The sequence below is a fragment of the Staurois parvus genome, unplaced genomic scaffold (assembly GCF_062004578.1).
Source record: "Staurois parvus isolate SC_StPar_1 unplaced genomic scaffold, SC_StPar_1.0 ptg000011l, whole genome shotgun sequence".
NCBI lineage: Eukaryota > Metazoa > Chordata > Amphibia > Anura > Ranidae > Staurois > Staurois parvus.
Genome location: NW_028317807.1, coordinates 9,103,094 through 9,121,046, shown reverse-complemented (window position 1 = coordinate 9,121,046; position 17,953 = coordinate 9,103,094). Strand labels below are relative to the sequence as shown.

The window sequence follows — 17,953 nt, the reverse complement described above, 5'->3', positions numbered from 1 at the left end:
TTGTCTGACCCCCTGAGATGGACCACTCTCCGAGATTTCAGACAACCCTCTGCCCAAATAAGAATCTCCAGAGCTAGGGCAAGTAATTTTGGAGATCTTGTGCCACCCTGCTAATTCAAATAAGCCACTGTCATGACATTGTCTGAAAAAATGAACACGTCCTGACTGGATGGAATCCGAGAAGGCCCTTAGAGCCAATGCTACCGCTATTAGTTCTCTGAAATTGGAGGACGCATCCTCTAGATCCGAATCTCTAGTTCCCTGAGTGCAGCAAGAACCCAAATGAGCCAACCAACCCCAGGAGCTGGTGTCTGTGGTTATGCCAGGATATCATACTCTTGTAGGGCAAGAATCAAACTTTCACAATTCTTGCCACTGACATCAATTACTCTTGCTTCAAACTCGGCACATAAATCATTTTTGCTCATTCTCTTGTATTCTGGTAAACTAAGCATAATTGCAAGAAGAAAAGACAGAAAAGAAAGTAGACATAGGAAGGAGCTGTTGCTGTATGTCTCTTTTAAAGAAACAAAACAAAAATATGCACCAGTTTGTCTCTAAGGACTGTTTCCACAAAGGTTACAATTCTTCAGTGTAGAGCTAATTCCTAAAACAGCACTAAATGCTCTAATGCAGAACTATCCCACGTACGCTGACAGCCAATATGTGATGAACACGGTACCGGACACCCTCCCTTCTCACTAACTCCTGACAAAGGACCAGCCAATCTCACACCGCACTGTCACTTGAACAATGCCACCCTCAGCTGCACCCTGCATAGAGATTTTCCAGCTCCTGGGACCACAATCCAGGTGCCAGCAGCCAGAGAGCGATTATCACCGTTACACAATTAACCCTTCAAACTCCAAACTGCCACCAGATACCTTTGGGACTATAAGCCCTTCACAATGTTAGCAAGAACAAATTTGAACAATAAACGTCTGTAATACACACTGTTACCATGGACAGGTATATTCAGAGGGTTATTATATACCGTAGCACTCTTCAAGAGACAGGGATTCTTTAGTTTGCATTAAAAGCCTTAGAGATAATTTTAACTTTTCAAAATAAGGTTTATTAATGAAAAGGTCAAATGGTGCAGGTAAAATATTTCCAGAAAAGGATGTTACAAATACATAAAGAGAACAATAACGCAATAGAGAAATAAAAAAAAGGAGTTAAGAAGGAAGAATACTTGCAAGGTACTTGGTTTGAGCAGATACCAACTGTCCAAGCAAAAATGGCTCTCTCAGGTGTTCCTTGGTTGATGATATAACAAGTTTTTTTTTACTAGATCCTGTCAGTCCCTTTTCTGTGATAGCAAGGGGGTATGGACAGAGACCAACTGACCAATAATCTGGTTTAAGGGATGGGTGCTGAGAGGCCACTACGTTTACAACCAATTCCAAAATACAGTTTTATACTAATATTAATAACTTCAAATATGTGCAGGTGGTATTTTAGAGGATGGCAGAATAATATTCAAAATTCTATTTTGTATTCAAGGATACCAAACACAGCATACCTTTGTCACCCAGGAGGGAGGCGACTGCTTTCTCTCCTTTTGTATGTGCTAGGGTAGTCATGTATAGCCTTGATTTATTCGATATGATATTCCCCATTCAAATATATACATAATATTAATGTGTCCTGTTCCTGTTGCATTCTCTGAATTGTATGTGGAATTGTTAGGTTGTGGAATAGACGTTTTATGGCACGCTCTACATTCCTAGAGCTTAAATGACCTTACACGTCATGTGTAACTGCTTGCCTGAATTATTATTGTTTTACGACAGGGCAGTGGAAAGAGTTTTCCATGATTCCTGGAAACAGACATGCTGCTAAGACTAATTGGCTGTTTACAGCTCTGACCAGGTCTGGTCCCTGCATCTATTGTGTTTTGGTTAAGATAACAGGCGCTTTTGAAGTTCGGTAAAAATTACAAATTCCACATTTTTCAGTAGGAGGGAGGGGAGGAAGATCATTGTTAATGAAAAACAAAATGAAACTTTAACAAGATGGCCGTCGCCTACAGCTTTCATGTCCCTAGTGTGCACAGTTGTTACACCCCCCTACTCAGGTTCACCGCACAATGGCAGGATCAAAAAGGGAGCTTCTGGAGTTGGTCCTCAGGCTAGAAGGCAGGAGCAAGATCCAGGTAACACAAAAAACTAAAATCTCCTCTGGTGTGACTGTACAGAATCATACTCTGGTGGACTATACCCACAGGCAGGACTCCCAGGACTAGAGAGGAAAGGTAGGCAACCACAATTACCTGCACCAACAGAAAAACAAAAAACCTAGTGATCTGCTCACCTGAAGTTTGGAAACACAATAATACAGGATGAGGGGAAGGGAGGGGCACTTAAATTGTGTCACTATTGTGTTTCCTGTAGGGGAGGAGACAGTATATCTCTTGTAACCATCTTAGAAGATGCTTTGGGAAAAGCAGCAATTTCTCAAGGAACCTCATATACACTAGATTGCAAAACGTATTGGGACACCCCTCCAAGTCATTGGATTCAGGTGTTCCAATCACCTCCACGGCAACAGATGTATAAAAATCAGCCACCTAGGCATGCAGACTCCTCCTGCAAACATTTGTAAAAGAATAGATCATACTCAGGAGCTCAGTGAATTCAAGCGTGGTACTGTGATAGGTTGCCACCTGTGCAATAAGTCCATCCGTGAAATTTCCTTACTACTAAATATTCCACGGTCAACTGTTAGTGGTATTATAACAAAGTGGAAGCAACTGGGAGCAACAGCAACTCAGCCACGAAGTGGTAAGCCACGCAAAATGACAGAGCAGGGTCAGCGCATGCTGAAATGCACAGTGCGCAGAAGTCACCAACTGTCTGCAGAGTCAATAGCTAATGACCTCCAAACTTTGTGTGGCCTTCAGATTAGCACAACAACAGTGCCTAGAGAGCTTCATGGAATGGGTTTCCATGGCCAAGCAGCTGCATCCAAGCCTTACATCACCAAGTGCAATGCAAAGCGTCAGATGCAGTGGTGTAAGGAATGCTGCCACTGAACTCTAAAGCAGTGGAGCTGTGTTCCCTGGAGTGATGAATCACGCTTCTCTGTCTGGCAATCTGATGGATGTTTCTGGGTTTGCTGGTTGCCAGGAGAACGGTACTTGCCTGACTGCATTGAGCAAGGTATAACGTTTGGTGAAGGGGGGATTGGTGTGGGGTTGTTTTTCAGGGGTTGGGCTTGGCCTCTTAGTTCTAGTGAAGGGAACTATTAAGGCCTTAGCATGCCAAGACATTTTAGACGATTTCATGCTCCCAACTTTGGGGATGAGCCCTTCCTGTTCCAACATGACTGCGCACCAGGGCACAAAGCAAGGTCCATAAAGACATGGATGAGGGAGTTTTGGGTGGAGGAACTTGACTGGTCTGCACAGAGTCCTGACCTCGACCCGATAGAACACCTTTGGGATGAATAAAAGCGGAGACTGCGAGCCAGGCCTTCTCGTCTGATATTAGTGCCTGACCTCACAAATGCACTTCTGGAAGAATGGTCAAACATTCCCATAGACACACTCCTAAACCTTGTGGACAGTTTTCCCAGAAGTGGTGAAGCTGTTATAGCTGCAAAGGGTGGACCAACTCAATATTAAACCCTATGGACTAAGACTGGGATGCCATAAAAGTTCATGTGCATGTAAAGGCAGGCGTCCTAATACTTTTGGCAATAAAGTGTATCTGTGAATTAGTTTAAATGACTTCTCCCAATTTGGGAATCCCAAAGGGATAAATCAATAGTCATTGTGATATATTACAAATGTTTTATAAATTATTTTTACTGCTGTTATGTTCAAGTTAAAAATTATACCCTTACAAGTTTATCTATAACATATTTCCATATTACATACACAAAAAAAGTGGGGACAGTCCCCCCACCTCCTGATGACTTCAGGTCAGGTCCTTGTTGCCAGTCCCATCACCAGCCCTTTACCTTCTCACCTTGTTTTCTGCGTCCTGTTCATATCATTCATCCACAGCAAAGTGCATTACATAAAAATAAAGCATGTCTGCATTTATAGTCAGTGGAACGCAACACTTGTCAACATACTTCAGTGTGTCACAACACGCTATGGTGCATAGATTTGAGTAAAATATTATTTTGGGACAATTTAGGAAAGTTAAAAAAGTATACAGTGCAATGCTTACAACAAAGCAATACAACACCTTTCACAATACATACAGGTGAAACTCGAAAAATTAGAATATCGTGCAAAAGTTCATTTATTTCAGTAATGCAACTTAAAAGGTGAAACTAATATATGAGATAGTCTCATTATATGCAAAGCAAGATAGCTGAAGCCATGATTTGTCATAACTGTGATGATTATGGCTTACAGCTCATGAAAACCCCAAATCCACAATCTCAGAAAATTAGAATATTACATGCAATCAATAAAACAAGGATTGTACATAGAACAATATCGGACCTCTGAAAAGTATAAGCATGCATATGTACTCAGTACATATGTACTCAGTACATCAGTACTAATTACTGCCTCAATGCGGCGTGGCATGGAAGCTATCAGACTGTGGCACTGCTGAGGTGTTAGGGAAGACTAGGATGCTTCAATAGCGGCCTTCAGCTCTTCTGCATTGTTCGGTCTTATGTCTCTCATCTTTCTCTTGGCAATGCCCCATAGATTCTCAATGGGGTTCAGGTCAGGCGAGTTTGCTGGCCAATCAAGCACAGTAATCTCACGGTCATTGAACCAGGTTTTGGTGCTTTTGGCAGTGTGGACAGGTGCCAAGTCCTGCTGGAAAATGAAGTCAGCATCCCCATAAAGCTCGTCTGCGGAAGGAAGCATGAAGTGCTCCAAAATCTCCTGGTAGACGGCTGTGTTGACCCTGGACTTAATGAAGCACAGTTGACCAACACCAGCAGATGACATGTCTCCCCAAATCAACACAGACTGTGGAAACTTCACACTGGATTTTAAGCATCTTGCAGTGTGTGCCTCTCCATTCTTCCTCTATACTCTGGGTCCTTGGTTTCCAAATGAGATGCACAAGTTGCTCTCATCAGAAAAGAGGACTTTGGACCACTGAGCAACAGACCAGGTCTGTTTTTCTTTAGCCCAGGTAAGACGCTTCTGACGTTGTTTGTTGTTCAGGAGCGGCTTGACAAGAGGAATACGACATTTGAAGCCAATATCCAGGATTCGTCTGTGTGTGGTGGCTCTTGATGCACTGACTCCAGCCTCAGTCCACTCCTTGTGAAAGTCCCCAACACTTTTGAATGGCCTTATCCTGAAAATCCTCTCCAGGCTGCGGTCATCCCTGCTGCTTGTGCACCTTTTTCTTCCACACTTTTCCCTTCCACATAACTTTCCATTAATGTGCTTTGATACAGCACTTTGGGAACATCCAACTTCTTTTGCAATTACCTTTTGAGGCTTTCCCTCCTTATGGAGGGTGTCAATGATGGTTTTCTACACAACTGTCAGGTCAGCAGTCTTTTCCATGATTGTGATTCCTACTGAACCAGACTGAGAGACCATTTAAAGGCTCAGGAACCCTTTGCAGGTGTTATGGCTTAATTAGCTGATTAGAATGGGACACTTTGAGCCTAGAATATTGCACCTTTTCACAATATTCTAATTTTCTGAGATTTTGGATTTGGGGTTTTCATGCGCTGTAAACCATAATCACCACACTTATGACAAATCACGGCTTGAACTATCTTGCTTTGCATGTAATGAGTCTATCTCATATATTAGTTTCACCTTTTAAGTTGCATTACTGAAATAAATGAACTTTTGCACGATATTCTAATTTTTTGTTTCACCTGTATGTGCTATATTGAGCATAACCAGCAGGCTGGTGTAAATGAGCCCTAACACGCTCAGTAAAAGACTTCAAGCACATATTAAGAATATTTTTTAAAGACTTTTGCTTAAAAAAGAATTTATACAAACAAGCCCTAATGGTTTTTTCACACTAGATCCATTGGGGCTATACTAGCAGCTATTTCCAGTGCAGCCCTGATGCACAAACAAGGCAAAATGTCTTATTTCCTGTAGTGTCAGTTGACACCACAGAGTTGGCTTTGTGTGCACTGAGTAAAAGTAATGCATGCAGAATTTTTTTTTTGTGCACTGACATTTCAATATAGTTCTGTGAGAGAAAAGGAAACAGTTCAACGTGCCAAGATTGGCGCATCTGCACTGTGTCTCTCCCACACACACCATCTGCCATGTATTTAGCATGGTTCCCTGGTGTGAACATGTAAATAAATAGTATCTAAACCCCAAAATAAAAATGTAATATATTGAAGCTTACCAGTACTTAGTGGCTGCATTAAATATCTTTTTTTTTATGTGGTTGTACAGTCTGAAGGTTTTTAACCTTCATACAGACTTTTTTCCCTTTATTTTTAACCTGCTAATCATGTGTATAACACACTTCCTGTCCCTCTCTATTTCTACACTCATCTTACCATCTATGAAAGCAGTCATAGTGGTCACGCAGGCTAGACTCATTATTTATTATTTCTGGTACTTATATAGCGCTGTCAATTTACACAGCGCTTTACATATATATTGTACATTCACATCAGTCCCTAACCCACAAGGGGTGTACAATTCAAGGTCCCTAACTCACATTCATACATACACATACTAGGGCCAATTTAGACAGGATCCAATTAACCTACCAGCATGTCTTTGGAGTGTGGGAGGAAACCGGAGTACCCGGAGAAAACCCATGCAGACACAGGGAGAACATGCAAACTCCAGGCAGGTGGTGCTGTGGTTGGGATTCGAACCAATGACCCTAGTACTGCCAGGTGGAACCATTTAGCCACTGTGCTCTTTTGGAGTACAGTTGCAAGAAAAAGTATGTGAACCCCTTGGGATTACGTGGAGTTTTGCATGAATTGGGCATAAAATGTGCTCTGAACGTCATCTAAGTCACAATAGAAGAACACAGTCTGCTGAACATAATACTACACAAACATTAGATGTTGCCATGGTTTAATTGCACATAACATGTAAACATTCACAGTGCAGGGAGGAAAACGTATGTGAACCTTTGGACTTAATAACTGGTTGAACCTCCTTTGGCAGCAATAACCTCAACCAAAAGTTTCCTGTAGTTGCAGATCAGACCTGCACAAAGATCTGGAGTAATTTTGGACCACTCCTCTTCACAAAACTGTTTCAGTGTAGCAATATTCTTGGGATGTCTGGTGTGAATCGCTCTCTTAAGGTCATGCCACAGCATTTCAATCGGGTTGAGGTCAGGACTCTGACTGGGCCACTCCAGAAGGCGTATTCTGTGCTGTTGCAGCCATTGTTTTGTTGAATTACTTGTATGCTTTGGGTCATTGTCCTGTTGCATCACCCATCCTCTGCGGAGCTTCAGTTGGCGGACAGATGGTCGTACGTTTTCCTGCAAAATGTCTTGATAAACTCTGGAATTCATTTTCCCATCAATGACAACAATCCGTCCAGGCCCTGAGGCAGCAAAGCAGCCCCAAACCATGATGCTCCCTCCGCCATGTTTTACAGTTGGGATGAGGTTTTGATGTTGGTGTGCTGTGCCTTTTTTTCTCCACACATAGTGTTGTGTGTTCTTCCCAAACAACTCAATCCTGGTTTCATCTGTCCACAGTATATTTTGCCAGTAGTGCTGTGGAACATCCAGGTGCTTTTTTGCAAACTTCAAACGTGCTGCAATATTCTTTTTGGACAGCAATGGCTTACTCCGTGGTGTCCTCCCATGTACTCCATTCTTGTTTAATGTTTTCCTTATTGTAGATGTGTCAACAAAAATGTTAGCATGTGCCAGAGATTTCTGTAGGTCTTTAGCTGACACTCTGGGATTCTTCTTTACCTCATGCAGCATTCTGCGCTGTGCTCTTGCAGTCATTTTTACAGGACGACCGCGCCTAGGGAGAGTAGCAACAGTGCTAAACTTTCTCCATTTGTAGACAGTCTGTCTTACCGTGGACACATAAACATCAAGGCTTTTGGAGATACTTTTGTAACCCTTTCCAGCTTCATGCAAGTCAACAATTCTTGATCGTAGGTCTTCTGAGAGCTCTTTTCTGCGAGGCATGGTTCACATCAGACAGTGCTTCTTGAAACCAGTAAACCCAAAACAGGTGTGTGTTTTTTAAGGGCAGGACAGCTGTCAGCAACACATCCAATATCATCACACTGATTGGAGTGAAGGTTGGCTCACTCCTGGCTCCAATTAGCTCTGGGAGAAGTCATTAAGCTAGGGCCTCACATACTTTTTCCTCCCTGCACTGTGAATGTTTACATGTTATGTGCAATTAAACCATGGCAACATCTAATGTTTGTGTAGTATTATGTTCAGCAGACTGTGTTCTTCTATTGTGACTTAGATGACGTTCAGAGCACATTTTATGCCCAATTCATGCAAAACTCCACGTAATCCCAAGGGGTTCACATACTTTTTCTTGCAACTGTACATTTAATACAAGAATTAGAACAAGTGAGCACCAAGACCTACACTGCTCAGTGGCAACACAGTGACATCTCTTGGGGTAAACTCTCTTAGCACCAGTCACCAGATGAGTGCAGAAATTCTATTGTACTCAACACTAAGATTACATAGGGCTCTCTGTTCAGGACTTCAAATAGATCAGTCTGTTCATCTCTATTACATGGATACTGATGGAATCAGTAGGCTGCACATGGAAGATAATATTTATACTGTCTTATAGGCCTCATGCACACAGAGCATTTGTTCAACTCTTCCCCTTGGCAGTAGAGTTTTGGCACAAAAGACACTTGAAGCATCTAGACACTTCAAATACTTGGGCATTAATTCATTTAATTAGCCAAAAAAAATAATTTATTCTGGCCATTGAACTGAACTAACACTCAAGTGCTTGATGTGCCTAGCATTAATGAGCATTTACACATGTCAAGCTGTTTTTTCTGCCAAAATGCTGCAGCTCCTGGACACACTGGCAGTGGGTTTTTCTCTGCTCTAAACACCTGTGTGTGCATGGACACATAGGCTAGCATGGAGGGGCATTTAGAGGCAGAAAGAAAACACTGCCAGTGTGTCCAGGAAATGCAGCATCTGGGCAGAAAAAAAGCCACTCTCTCCTAAAAGCAGCATTTTTGATGTTCAGTGGGCATGAGGCCTTACACTCACAAGAAATGACAAAGACAGAACATTTATGCCAAGATTAAGAGGTATTTTCTGTACTAGCTGAGAATGAAAAACAAAAAGCCACTACATTCAAGGACTGGTAAGCAGATATATACTCCTTTTCTGGATTTAGATCTGCTTTAAAACAAAGTTCTATGGCACGTGTCTACTTCTAACTTCAGAAGCTACTGTCTACTGCATAGTGGGCATGTGGTATTGGTGGTCCCCCCTCTGCACTCTGTGGAATCATCTGCTAGCCCCTACATCAATACAGGACACTGACATAGAGGCCAGTGGGAGAATCACAGACTAGCGTCAGGTAAGTACTAACAGCTTCCTGTTCGCCCTATAGCGAAATACTGCTACAGGGCGGCACGGGTGCGCAAAATCACGTGTATATATACACACGACTTTGCATTTCCGGGCAGGGGGCGCATGCGAGCAAGCCCTACCCGCACCATTTGCGGCCGTGGCAGTCAATTGCCGGGTCCCGCCCAGTAATTTCCGAAGATCTCCAACAGGGAGGAGGATTGTTTACCAACAGTCTTCTCTGTCATCTCGGGCACACTGCTCTGGATGGCTGTGCACAGCACAGCCATCCAGAGCAGTGTGATTACAGTAAAGCACACTGACACGGCCCCCTAGTAAAACACTCTCTGCAGACAATTAACCCTTTGATCGCCCCTCATGTTAACCACTTCCTGCTCATTGCCATTAGTACAGTGTTTTTATGTTTAGCACTGATCACTATTGGTGTCAGTGGGGATGTCTGCCACAGTCTCGCTAGAAGTCAATAATCGCCACCATTACTAGTAAAAAAAAAAAAAAAAATCCAGTATATATACTGCCATTTGTAGACGCTATAACTTTCATGTAAACCATTTTTAATTTGTGCGTATTAGGATTTTTATTTAGCAAAAATGTAGCAGAATACATTGTGGTGTAAATTTATGACAAAAATTAGATTTTTAAAATATTTTTACTGGACATGTTTAATTGCAAAAAGTCCAAAATTTTGCTTTTTCTCAAAATTGTAGCTTTTTTTTTTTATAGGAAAAAAATTAAAAACGCACAGGCGATCAAGTACCACCGAAAGAAAGCTCAATTCGTGGGAAAAAAGGATGTAAATTTAATTTGGGTGCAGCGTTGCATGACCGCGCAATCGTCAGTTAAAGTGACTCCGCGCCATAACGCAAAACAATGGCCTGGTCAGGAAGGGGGGTAAATCCTCTGGAGGGCGAGTGGTTAAAGGTCATGTTCATCGAACAAAATAAATAAATGCATGTGTTTTTGCAGGAACAAAAATTTTGTCACAGGAGCCTGCAAAGCAGTGCAGCCATGATCTGCGGATTGTGGGAACTATGTTTTCTCCAGCTCTCTGCCCGTACCTACCACTAGCTACTCATTACACTACCAATAGTTCTGGTGAGTAACAAGTCCTGTACATGTCCTGGTGTTTTAGGTGTCCTATGGATGAATAAATATTCACTATACTCATCAATCCTCCGATATGCAGCTAATCCTTCTTCCAGTTCTGGTGACTACCAAGGATTTCTCCGCACTTTGCAAGGATTTCCTCTCACTTCCTGTTTTGGCTATGAAACAGGAAGCAAAGGAAAATCTCCCCTAAGGCCAAAAGAGCCGGGGTTCCAACTATCTCTTAGGCAGGCCATAGATGGTTTATCGGCCGAATTTTCGCCTGAAAGAAAAATCGGCCGATATTTGCACCGTTAGTGGGGCAATGTTGTCGGACGATTTTCGCGGTTCCCCCTCGTTTCTTTTATCGGTCATTCTGGAAAATATCCGAAAAACGGACGATTTTCGTAAGCATTGGTGGTAACGACCGATTTTTCGTTTATCAGCCAAATTTAACTGTCTATGGCCGGCATTACTCGTCGCAAATAAAAAGTTTGGGCTTCAGTTCTACTTTTAGTAGTCTTTTGCTGTGAAATGTATTCATATTCCCCCATGTGGCACAGTCACTACAAATGCATGATTAATAACACATCAGATGAGGAAGTCCAGTGAATGTCTGGGTGATTGCCATGTAGAAGGCAGGCAGTATGACTGCAGCAGACACAGCCCCCAGTCTCATACACATCGTCTGCACACAGCACACCGCCATGTTTGACGACTACTAAACAATAACTGACGACCACAGACGACCGACCACCCCAACACAGCACTCAGGCCGACCTCCACCCGGCCCCACAGCGATATAAAGGGGGAGGGGAGTCATCCAGTCACCCAAGGAGAGAAAATTCAAAACGAGTCTACTCAACCTCGTCTTGGCTTTCGCAGACACCACCATGGAGACCAGGACACGTGCGCATGCGTAGAAGAAAGAGCCAGGCGGCGCCTTCACTTCCGGCCGCCATACTACCGTGGAACGCAACCCGGAAGTATGTGTCAACTAAGATATAAAACATGCAATTCAACTAAAAAACAGGGACTGGCATTACAGGGGCTTTGAAACATGTTTATTTATGTGTGTTTCAATCAAGTCATTTAACTTTGAGGTTTAATGTATCTATTTGGAAATGTTAGTTGTTAGAGATATGTTTTATTCATGATACGTAACTATACAAGGTGTCGGTGCTTATAATGGTAATTCTGAGCCATTTATATAATCCTAGCTAAAAGTAAAAACAGAAAATAGACAATGTAGGATGTTCGTGTTGCTTTACGGTCAGGCCTGACGAGTTGCTGCAGATCGATGTTTTCAGCTGACAGGCATGCTCCGTGTAACACGTGGTTCACTTCATCTGTGTAATCAAGCAAGGGGACAGCTCTGTAGTCGCATCTTGTTCCTCGGCAGTCCCTGGCTATGGCGCAGATCCAGGCTCGGTTTTTCACCCAGAATAAGAAGTGAGTTCATGGTCAATGTATACATTTATTATGACATTGCTATGTATTTGTCGCGGCCAAGGCACAGGGGCACTGCTACTGACACCGCGGCTTTACCCTATATGTTCTTAAATTAAGAAATGTCAGTTTGTTGTGGAAGAGAGTCCAGTAAAAGAACAGTTTTTGTGACCCTAATGTAAACTTTCATTTTCTTCTCTTTTGTATTATGTAAGCAATGCAACCCACTTTAAGCAGGGTTCCACCCATTTTTAAAAGTTGCTTTCATCTACATGCCCACCTTAATGGATATTAATAGATTTTTTTTTATGTCTGAATACCTTATTTTTATCTGTGTATGCAGCACTTCCAGTCCAGCTGCCTAGGCAGTGTCGTCATAAGATGCTCCCCATAGACTCCTGGGATATCGGCGTTATCTATCCCAGGAGTCCAAGCGAATTGACTAAAAATCGCATTATTTCCCAGATCGCATCCGACTTCCGGGGCTTCTGATTGACAGGTTGCCATAACAACATAGTGGGAACTTCTGCTGATGCCATCATTGCTATGGCAACCTTCGATCAATAAACTGCGCTGCGTAGTGTCATAACTGCCCAGATGGGAGATCGAAAGGTGCATGCTGGGTAGCCAGCTGCACCGAATCCCGAAAGTGAACAAGAGCGGGCTTCAGATGTGGGCAGCACAGTGGCTAAATGGTTAGCATTTCTGCCTGACAGTACTAGGGTCGTTGGTTCAAATCCCAGCCATAGCACCACCTGCCTGGAGTTTGCATGTTCTACCTGTGCTTGCATGGGTTTCCTCCGGGTACTCCGGTTTGCTCCCACAGTCCAAAGACATGCTGGTAGATTAATTGGCTCCTGTCTAAAATGACCCTACTACCGTGTTTCCCCAAAAATAAAACATCCTCCGAAAATAAGACTTACTTACAGGTTTCCTTCTGGGTGAAATATAAGTCCCCCCCCTAGGCTCTGTCTCGGAATGAAAATTAATTTACAGTAAACTGGTTGCTAGGGCCACCCCGACTGGCGTCTAGCAACCAGTGACGTTACGCAGAGTCCTGACGTCACTGCTGTGTGGAGGTGGAGCGGAGGTCGGAGTGAGCGGTGAACGCGGGGTGCGGGAGAGAGGAGGAGACTTTCGCAGATGCGTGTAGAAGAACAGGAGGATCAGAGCGGATGGGACGCGGCGAAGGTGGTGAGTGCTGGTCTGTCTCTGGTGACACTGCCTGTTATGATGATTGTTATGATGATGTTCCAGAAGATGATATGATTGTCATTGAATAAATGAGTTAATTCTTGATACTGTAGGATTCACAGTTTGTCTGGTTTGTGTTGACTACTACCGTACCGTATACAGGTAATACATTTCCTTTATTTTCATTTAACAATAAATGTGTACCTTCATGGAAAAATAAGACATCCCCTGAAAATAAGACCTAGCGCTTCTTTGGGAGCAAAAATTAATATAAGACACTGTCTTATTTTCGGGGAAACAGGGTATGTATGAATGTGAGTTAGGGACCTTAGATTGTACACCCCTTGAGGGTTAGGGACTGATGTGAATGTACAATATATATGTAAAGTGCTGTGTAAATTGACGGTGCTATATAAGTACCTGAAATAAATAACTAAATCTACCATGGCCGCTGCCTTCTGACAAGATTGTGATTTGATTACAGATGTAAGAATAACAGGTATCAATACAGTTATAACATTAGCCAATTATTTCAGTACAAGTAATAACAATCATGATGTTTTTTAAAAAAAAAAATTGCTGTGGAGCCTGGAGCTCCACTTTAAGCATTGCTTGTGATCATTGGGTTTAAAGTAGCAAAACAATAGAATAAAGGGTGCACCAGCCTAGTGCATTACCTGACAATAGAATTTTTATTAAAACACCAAAATATATACTCAAACAATTTATGTGTCAAAAGCATCATAATCTCCAAAGCGACCAGCTCACCTCCCAAGCCTTGAGAAGACCCTTAGATGGCTGATGTGTTTCGAGGGACAGTTCCCTCTTCCTCAGAGCCAACGGCTTTGAGGAAGAGGGGACTACTCCTTGAAACGCGTCAGCCATTTGAGGGTCTTAAGGTTTGGGAGTTGACTTGGTGACATGGTCGCTTTGGAGATTATGATGCTTTTGACACACAATTGTTTGAGTATATATTTTGGTGTTTTAATAAAAATTCCACTCTCTGCTAATGCACTAGGCTGGTGCGCCTTTTATTCCATTGTTTTCCCAGTTTACATTTGGGTTCCCCCCAACCTTTAGCAGGCGGCAAGGCCTGTACAGGTGATGAACGCTTAAAGACCTGTACTGTTTATATCATCTCACGACTCTTTCTGGGTTTTTTCCTTGGGTTTAAAGTAGAACTGGATTCAAAACTTTTTTTTTTTTTTTACCATTTTGGATAGACCAGCCTTTCTCAGTCAGTTTGCCTTCGAGCTTCTTCAGGGGTGCGTTGGGAAAATGACCAAAAATTGTATACAAGTCAGCATGTGGATCAATCCTGCCTTTTAGTACACAAAGCCACAGGTTTTCATTGCATTGTGCACTTTTGTGACCTTCTAGCCGCCAACATTCTAACAACCAAGGACATCATCAGTTGATAAAGAGGACGTTAGGTACATGCACATCATCCTTGTTTGGCCCTCCGCTGCCCCTCCGCAGAGCTGCTGTTAGGAACCACGGGGCCCCATACAGCTGGCCTGACAGGGCCCCCTCTAAAAAAAAACAAATAAAAAAACAGTTTACAATGCTTCAGTTATGAATGCACACTGTGTGATCAGTACCAGTCACTCATTGTGTTCATTCAAGAGAGAAAGGCGCTGGTAAATGTGACATATTTACTGGGCCCATCCCCCATTCTTCATTCAGAAGGATTCTATTGTGTGCTTGCAGCTGCCCATGGGAAGCACAGGAGGGAAGCCGGCAGCACTGCAGGGGATGGGAGCACACAGGGGAAGCCTGAGTAGCAGAGGGAAATGTATGGTGCACAGGGAGGGTGATGGTGGGGATAGGGAGCAATTACTGTAACCAATCCCCTGTATGACTATCTCTGTAGCAGCTGGGAGGGAGAGGAGAAGAATTCAGCTGCTGCAAGGAGAGCCGTACAGGGGATTGGTTCCAATAATTCCATGCCGTGCTGATAACCCTCCCTGCCCACATCCTTTTCACCCAGCTGCCTGGGTCTCCCTGCTGGTCTGGGCCCCATACAGGAGGACTGGTGGTACCCCCTTTTCCACGGCCCTGCGTCTCTGTCAGCACTAGGGTCATGTTGGCAGAGCGAGGGAGAGGAAATGAGAGAGACACATTGGAATACTAGTCGGAACCAGTGTGCAAAGATGTATTTGCTTTGGAAGAATAAATCACCTCTACCGTTGGGTGTACTGGATGTGTGTAGAATAGTTTGTTTTGTTTTTTTTTTGTCTTTTTTTGTCTTTTTTTGCATTATAGATTGGGGTGCCTTAAGATTGTGCAGAATTTTAAAGGGTGCCTTCACTGAAAAAAGGTTGGTGAACTTATCCTTTAAAGTAAAAAGATTGACAACACTAGAGATCATTTCAAAGCCAACTTAATCTGACCATACATTATATAATTCTTGTTCAATTTCTTTTAGATTTACCTTCAACTGTGTAGTGGAAGGTCCTTCCTGATTGCACACAAATTGAAAGTGTTTAGGTTTGACGTCCTATTATATGGTTTTGGTAAATCTAAAGGAAAATTGTATAATGTATGGGCAGCGTTACAGCCAAGGCCAATTAAAAAAAATGGGTTTGCCCTGCAACAACCATGGATTCCAGGTGTATAGCCCTGTATGCCCTGCATTAGACTCCCCGCTGTAATTGCTGCAGTGGGGGTGAGGTTTGAGAGGAAGGGTCCCGCTGCAGCAATTTCAGTGATGGGTAACAGCTGAACTCAAGGACTGTTGGGGGTATAATGGTGTCCCTTGTTTTTGTACTCTTGATGGCTTCTTGTGCATATTGCTATCTAGCTGCAGTGCATCCTTCCTGACGGTTTAGTGCACCCAGGAGGGAAAGCCTATCGAAGACCATGTCAGCATGCTGCTGAATGGGGCTGAATGCTGTATTGAATGGTACTGGAGTTTAGGGATTGGTGCACTTGGGGATGTAGGTTAGGAATGCAGAAAACTTTTTCTACCCAGGCACACTAAACACTGGTAGGGACTCACTGTAGCTAGATGTAAAAGGGGCCTAAAGCGGCCTGGCTTACAATTTTGTCACTGATAAGCAGGAAGTAGCCCATCACCACAATTAATGGCAGGGTCATAAAAAAAGGAGACAAATATCACCTTCTGTGGGATTATGCCCGCAATGTACTACTGCTGACCCCCCAGGTCTGGACTATTTTGCTGTATTGTTTATATTGTTATTGAGCTCTTAGTTACTGGTTGCTGAATGGCCATTTAGGCTTCTGTTGTTCTGCTGTTGCAATAATATTGGTCCCACCTGCTCCAGCATTTTTTTTTTTCTCTTTTTCACTTTGCATTGTCATGGGGATAAATTCCCCGCAAAAAGGAGTGAAATTTTTTAGATACCTCCGAAAACACCATAAACTGTAGACATAGCATGCCTACAGGAAACTCCCTTTTCAACTACTTCTTGCCCTGAGTATTTCAATGCACGGTACCCTCATATTTACCAGGCTACTGGCCCAACCAAACAAAGAGGGGTCCTCTTAGCCCTACGTAAAACTGTTCCTTTTCGTTGCACAAAACGGATAACTGACACAGATGGTAGATATCTTCTACAGGATATGCTTCAGGATGCGGAGATAACAATTATGACCTACTATACACCTAACCATAACCTGGGACCCTTTTTGACCCATGTCTGAGCTATCCTGAGAACCCACTAGAGAGGTATCCCTCTCTTGGAGGGTGATTCAAATTTAGTCCTGAATCCCTCTAGGCCAGGGGTGGGCAACTGTGACCCTCCAGCTGTTGTAGAACTACAAGTCTCATGAGGCATTGCAAAACTGACAGTTACAAGCATGACTCCCAAAGGCAGAGGCATGATGGGACTTGTAGTTCACCAACAGCTGGAGGGCCACAGTTGCCCACCCCTGCTCTAGGGATAAGTATCCTCCAGACTGTTCCTCTCCATCTTCTGATTCCCAAAAATTCTCTAAGTCTTTGCAACATCATGATTTGGTAGACCTCTGGCTGGAGCTCCACCCTTTGGGTAGGGACTACACACACTACTCTCACCCACACCATTCACACTCCAGAATTGATCACGTCTTCATGCTGCGTAAACATCTTCCCTTGGTGATCTCTGCTTCTATTCTTGTGGCCCCATGGACTGACCATGACCCTATTCTGGTGGTCTGTCATTCCCTTCTTTGTAAACCCCCACCTTTCTCCTGGGTCATGAACGATTCCCTTTTATCACTAAAGGAAATCCTAGTTGACTTACTGCAAAAATCTAAGGAGTACTTTCTGCTCCGTTTACGGTCAGTCTCTTCTCCTGTCACCCTCTGGGAAGCTTACAAAGCTGTTCTTAGAGACCATGTTATCCAGCTTGCCTCTAAACGCAAATATGTCCGCCTCATTAAACAACGCCAGCTAGAGGCGGTTGGAAGTGCTTTCAGCACAATTTAAACAATCCCCTACCCCCTCCAATTGTAAGCAGATCAGATTTCCACTGAGCTTGATCTCTGCCTTATCAATGTAGCTGACCGATCGCTCCACTGGTCCCCGCAAAAATGATAACCTAAGGCGAACAAACAGGGCACGTCGCTTGCTAATCGGTTACGCACTTTTGCCCCCAAAATTCAACTGATCTCCCTGCGTACTTGTCACAATGTTCTTAGCAGTAAACCCATAAAAATCTTGGATGAATTTCGACATCACCCTACTGCCCTGTACACGGCTGTGGCTCAGATGGACATTTCGCATG

At 43.3% G+C, this 17,953-nt stretch overlaps 2 protein-coding genes across 2 annotated transcripts in view; one reads left to right on the top strand and one right to left on the bottom strand.

Moving 5' to 3' along the window:
- CARF (calcium responsive transcription factor) overlaps positions 1-11,490 on the bottom strand; it is a 134,384-nt gene extending 122,894 nt beyond the window's left edge. The window contains exon 1 of the mRNA XM_089670569.1: positions 11,447-11,490. The gene's annotated coding sequence lies outside the window, so the exon portion shown is untranslated. The remainder of the gene's footprint in view (positions 1-11,446) is intronic.
- Positions 11,491-11,876: 386 nt separating this feature from the next.
- The window catches only part of WDR12 (WD repeat domain 12), a 37,180-nt gene continuing 31,103 nt past the window's right edge, over positions 11,877-17,953 (top strand). Inside the window, exon 1 of the mRNA XM_089670553.1 lies at positions 11,877-12,032. Coding sequence (XP_089526679.1) covers positions 11,992-12,032 — 41 coding nt within the window. The 5' untranslated portion in view covers positions 11,877-11,991. The remainder of the gene's footprint in view (positions 12,033-17,953) is intronic.